Source organism: Lissotriton helveticus, chromosome 1_1 (genome assembly GCF_964261635.1).
Source record: "Lissotriton helveticus chromosome 1_1, aLisHel1.1, whole genome shotgun sequence".
NCBI classification, from domain to species: Eukaryota; Metazoa; Chordata; class Amphibia; order Caudata; family Salamandridae; genus Lissotriton; species Lissotriton helveticus.
The window spans coordinates 42711335-42717334 of record NC_136057.1 but is presented as its reverse complement, the minus strand read 5'-3'; the positions used below and the strand labels follow the sequence as shown (position 1 = coordinate 42717334).

The 6000-nt window shown below is 39.3% G+C and overlaps 1 protein-coding gene across 1 annotated transcript; it reads right to left on the bottom strand.

Annotated features, from left to right (window-relative positions):
- Positions 1-2347: 2347 nt before the first annotated feature.
- On the bottom strand, positions 2348-4951 carry LOC144821052 (uncharacterized). Its single transcript, XM_078677982.1, has one exon. It carries the CDS (start codon positions 4910-4912, stop codon positions 3971-3973), a length of 942 nt encoding a protein of 313 aa, XP_078534108.1. The 5' UTR covers positions 4913-4951; the 3' UTR covers positions 2348-3970.
- Between the last annotated feature and the right edge of the window lie 1049 nt (positions 4952-6000).

Sequence of the window (6000 nt, the reverse complement as noted above, 5' to 3'; positions counted from 1 at the left end):
ATTTTAAATGGAGGAACGTGCGTTAAAAAAGGCACGAATGGGAGGGGGTGGAGGGGTGGTGGTGGGAAAAGGAAGTCATGACTGCAGAAGGGAACAGGGGAGGCAGGGGAATAAAACGGCTTTAAAAGTAAAGGGGCCAATAGCCATGGAAGGACAACAATGATGACATGGCTTTCAGGAGGCGGGATTAAGTTGGCCAAAACCAATCAGATTGCAGCATTTAGAATTTCAGCCAATGAAAAAGATAGGCGGAAAGTGGGTGGAGCATCCCCCGCTGTATCAAGTTCATTATTTATTGGTTTTACAAAAAGCAAAAACAAACTCGTTCTTTAGGAGTTAAACAAAAAAGTCTGTTGGGCACCCGTGTGAAACATGGCAGCCACTCAGCCAATTGGAGGTGCTTTTAGAGGAGCTCCTGTTGCTCCTCTGAAGACACAGGGATATCCAGGTTGGTGGAAATTGCTAAATATGGTGGACGGTAGTCCGACGGGGTACTGGAATTTGTTATGCCTGCTCCTCTGACAGACCGTGGACCACATGTCAGACTGTAAAGGTAAGGGGCAGTCTTCAAATGTAACCCAAAATAGAAAAATCACTAAAGAAAGACTGGCTGGATTGAGGGTGTGGTGGACAGAGCACTCTATAACTCTAAAAAAAATGCAACAAAGCATTATACCAGCCAAACCACCGGTCCTCCCACCAGCCCTGTTTATAGTTGGACAGATTGTCAGCCTTTCAAAGGAATTCCCACTGGGTCTGTTGATGGAAATCTTCTTCTGAAGGAGAAAGGGCTCTCAATATACAGACATATTTTTAGGTTTCCTAAACAAATCGGGTATGGACTGGGTAGAAACGACTGAATTATGTTCCCAAAACAGGAGTGAAGCCCAGATCTCAGTATTACTGGTAGCACTTCTCTCTTCATGAACACAGAAGGAGAGGTAGTACCATCTCAAGCAAAGAACCGCCTCTCACTCTGAGAGAAGGCACACTGGCGAGAATAGTCACCTATGATTCCACCTGCGCCAGACTCCCTGCTGAAAGCTGTCATGCTATTGAGATTTGACCCCTCTATTGCCATATAAACTAGACTCCTTGCTGACATCACAAATTATCTTTATAATTTAGGGAATAAATCACATTTAAGATCGCCAATAAAATCAGCATTCAAATACCATGAATTCAAATAAATGTGTTGTTTTATTACATAAATAAAAACATACATATCGTATTAATATGTAAACTCTAGTCATCATTGTGTACATTTCATAGCATCATGATTGATCTTGCTGTATCATAATTAAGTTCATGTTAATGTTAAAGTAAGTCCTGGTACACACATCTGTAGTGTGGTTTTTAAAGGCTTTTGGATGTCCATACATGGGTGGTGTTTGGATGTTTGGTTATGTATCATTAATACAGATTTATAAAGTATTGGGTTTCAAATGTATTATGCCACTAATGGCCGTACAAACCACTTGTTCCTAAATATAATTTGTGCAGTTTAGAAATTGTTGCTGATAACGTGAAAGTAAAGTGAGTTCAACCCTGGAGCAAACCCCTGTGGTGTGTTATGTATAAGGATGGGTGTGCTGAAGAGCAGTCTCGTTCCTGTTCCTGACTGGCTGTGTGATGGTGTGGTGATGATGATCGGCAGCAGGAAGAACGTCCTGGACTCAGCACTTTGGTAAAATGAACTCTCGGAAAGCATTAATTTCTACTATCAATGGCTACTGAAGATTTATCTTTTCTTCTGATATGCATATTATATCGGTGAACTCCTTCCTCTGGGCAAGGTTGGGCTATGAGAACACTGTTTATTTCGTAACAAATAAAAAACTATATTCCCTTTGATCCACTCTCGATCAATACAAAACATTCAACCACACACTATGTAAAAATCAATACCCAAACTGCAATTATAAACCGCACTGTAAGTTAAAAAAGTACATAGACTTATTGCATATACATCATGAACAATTATCAATACACATGTTTAAAAAGACAGAAAGAACTGTTCCTAATTCATAAAAACAATATGTGATATTAAATTCGAGGAACTATTGCGTCAACATTTTTTTTCACATGAAATGACTGCGATATAGATTCAGTCGAATTAATGCTTTACTGATGATTTTTTTATTTGTCACTTGTTTTATGTCTCGGTTTATTTTGATTTTTTATTAACATTGTTTTTATGAATTAGGGACAGTTCTTGATGTCTTTTTAAACATGTGTATTGATAATTGTTCATGATGTATATGGAATAAATCTATGTGCTTTTTTAACTTACGGTGTGTTTTATAATTGCAGTTTGGGTATTCATTTTTAAATAGTGTGTGGTTGATTGTATTGTATTGATCGAGAGTTGGATGCAAGGGAATATAGTTTTTTATTTGTTACAAAATGTTGGCACACTGTCCCTTGGATAGTTGGGCCTCTCCCTTCACTTCAAAAAACATTATTTGGCAGCACCAGCAACACAACAGCACCTTACAGATGATTCAGAATGCTACGATCTATCTTATTTGTGGTCGCAGGGCGTCCCAACTGCATCACAAAGTTTCACTGCTTGCTCACGGGGCAGCACATTCTTTTTATGTTCATTCATTCCTTGGCAGTTTATAAAACAAGAGTTATAAAACAAGAGTTTTTTTTTACTTGTAAACACAAACCTGAATATCATTTGTGTCAAAAATCTGTATCTTTTGTGCTCCTTTACTTCTAAATCCATTTTTTTTCCAGAGACAAGGTTCAAGAAATGTAAAGTAGGGAGTCGATAGTTCTGGACTGTAAGAGCTGGAATTCTTTACTGCTAAAGATTCTTTACTTAAATGTCAAGCTTTCAGAAACGTATTAAGAACTAAACTTTTCGTCAGCTCTCTCTGCTATCATTACTTTCGTCATCATGCACGGATTCTGTCCTTTCACCAGTTAGGAGTTGGTTGGTTGATTCTCTGTAAATAAGAAAGGTCTAAAATATATTCATATCAAATGAATCTGGCCGTGAATCACTTACAGTCATCGGTGAGCCAGCACATTTCTCAAGGGTCCAGCTTGATATTGGACACCTCTGGGGAAGTGCCACTATGGTGGGTGCAATAACAGATGGATGTGATGAGTGAAATGAGCATCATGTCTCCCAAGTCAGTGCTTCAGAGGTAAATGTTGTAGGCTGTAAGCATTAACTCTCAGAGTTACAGGTCACAATTTCCTACTTTTACTGCTTGTGTCTTTGGACGTTGTTCTCTAGCTGCTGTCATTGAACCAGTTGCACAAAATGAACAAACACCAAAATCAGCTAGAAATATTCTCCAGTCTGTACTTGGTAAACTTATTCAATTGTGTTGTGTTTATAAGTTTTATCACTAAACCCTGTAGTTGTGTGAAAATCCTTCTGTCAAACACTTCCAAATCCACTACAATGGTATGGTTTCTCCCCTGTTTGTGTTTGTGTGGTGCACTTGAATGGCATTTCCCCTAAGTGGGTTCACTGGAGATTTCTTAATGTTGAAGGGGCACTAAAACTACTTCCACATTTACTGCCGTGGTAGGGGTTTATCACCTGTGTGTGTTCGTTAATGTCTTTGTATTTCTGATAATTGATTAAGCACTTAACACACCCCCTGCACTTGCAAGCTTTTTCCACTGTGTGTGATCACTGATTATTCCTTAACTTTGAAGAATGACTAAAACTATTTCCACATTCATTGCAATCAGATGTTTTTCCCCTGTGTGTGTTCGCTGATGTCTCTGCAGAATTGATAACAGACCAATGCTCTTTATACATTCACAGCACCGTAATGGCTTTTCCCCTGTGTGTGTTCGCTGATGACTCCTGAGATTTGAGGAATCACTAAAACTACTTCCACAATCATTGCAATAGTATGTTTTTTCCCCCCAGTGTGTGTTCGTTTATGTTTTTGTAGGCCAATAACCGACTGAAGCTCTTCACACATTCACTGCAATGCTATGGTTTTTCTCCTGTGTGTGTTTGTTGATGTCTTCGAAGATTTGATAACATACTGAATCTCTTCACACATTTATTGCAATGGTATGGTTTTTCCCCAGTGTGTGTTCGCTTATGTGTTTGGAGTTGTGATAACAGACTGAAGCTCTTCACACATTCACCGCACTGGAATGGCTTTTCCCCTGTGTGTGTTCGCTGATGAATCCTGAGATTTGATGAATTACTAAAACTACTTCCACATTCACTGCAATGGTATGGTTTTTCCCCAGTATGTGTTCGCTGATGAATCCTGAGATTTGATGAATCACTAAAACTACTTCCACATTCACTGCAATGGTATGGTTTTTCTCCAGTATGTATTCGCTGATGAATCCTGAGATTTGATGAATCACTGAAACTACTTCCACATTCAGTGCAATGGTATGGTTTTTCCCCTGTGTGTGTTCGCTGATGAATCCTGACACTTGATGTATCACTAAAACTACTTCCACATTCACTGCAATGGTATGGTTTTTCCCCAGTATGTGTTCGCTGATGTCTTTGTAGGTGTGATAACCGACAGAAGCTCTTCACACATTCAGTGCAATGGTATGGTTTTTCTCCTGTGTGTGTTCGCTGATGACTTTGAAGAATTGATAACCGACTGAAGCTCTTCACACATTCAGTGCAATGGTACGGTTTTTCCCCAGTATATGTTCGCTGATGTCTTTGTAGGTGTGATAACCGACAGAAGCTCTTCACACATTCAGTGCAATGGTATGGTTTTTCCCCTGTGTGTGTTTGCTGATGTCTTTGAAGATGTGATAACTGACTGAATGCCTTCATACATTCATTGCAATGGTATGGTTTTTCCCCTGTGTGTGTTCGCTGATGAACTTGGAGTTGTGATAACTGACTGAAGCTCTTCACACATTCAGTGCAATGGTACGGTTTTTCCCCCATGTGTGTTCGCTGATAATCTAGGAGTGCTAACTGACTAAAGTTCTTCACACATTCATTTCAATTGCACATTGCTTCTCCGATGTGTGTCTGCTGATGGCTCTTTAGTAGTGATGACAAGCTACAGCTCTTGCTGCTTGTGTATGATTTTTCTTTCTTGGTTAGTGTCTCTGGGTCGGATTTATATTTGTCTGCATCCCATGACTGCGTTTCCGAGGAGCTAACATGGTTGATAAATCACTTGTGTTATTCTCACATTCCCTGTATGTGTGTGGTATTTTGGATGCTTGATTTCAGATTTTACAAAGAAATACAAGACTCACCAACTACATATATTATAAGTGTGGCAAGTCAAGCTTCTTTTTAGGTGGTTATGTCTTTAGATTGCGGAATGGGTTTGCATGTTTATGAGTGGAGATCAGTCTTCCTTCTGGTCGAAGCAAATTGTGACAGTCTGTTGTAGATCAGAGACCCTCTCTTTCCTTTACCCTTCAGTTGTCTGGCTCCTCTCCATTGTGCTTTTATCTTGTTCCTGTGGTTTGGCCAGAAAGAGTTTACAATACACCTAGCACGCTGAATGGTGGTCTGCCATCATTACAGGAAGCAGTGGAATGCTGTATCTACCTCATACCGAATACATCATCAAAGCTGGTGGTGGAGGCTTGTTTATACAGGATGTGGTTTGTCAGTGTTGTTGCCTTCATTTTCTAGAGGTCATTTATTAGTCCTGTTGCGTGGAGGTGCACAGCTCAGACTCTTACATCCACTGAATTGCTCTGGACTGCCTCTTCCAGGATCTTTCAGTTTATGTTCAGGTTCCTCAGTCTCTATACAGATCTTTTCCTATTATTGGAGCTCATTTTTTCTAACCACTTTTTTTCAGATTTGCACGATTACTGTCATTATTCTTGAGCATTTGTGCATTCAAGGCTGGTTTCCTATTGGATGTAAAGAGATTTAAAATCACTAAATGGAAATGTAAGAGAATGTGAATACACAATATTTAACTAGTTGTAAAAGACATCTGGTCATTACTATTTATGAAAGTTACCAAGAGATATTTCACCATACAAAGATATTTAACTAAATGT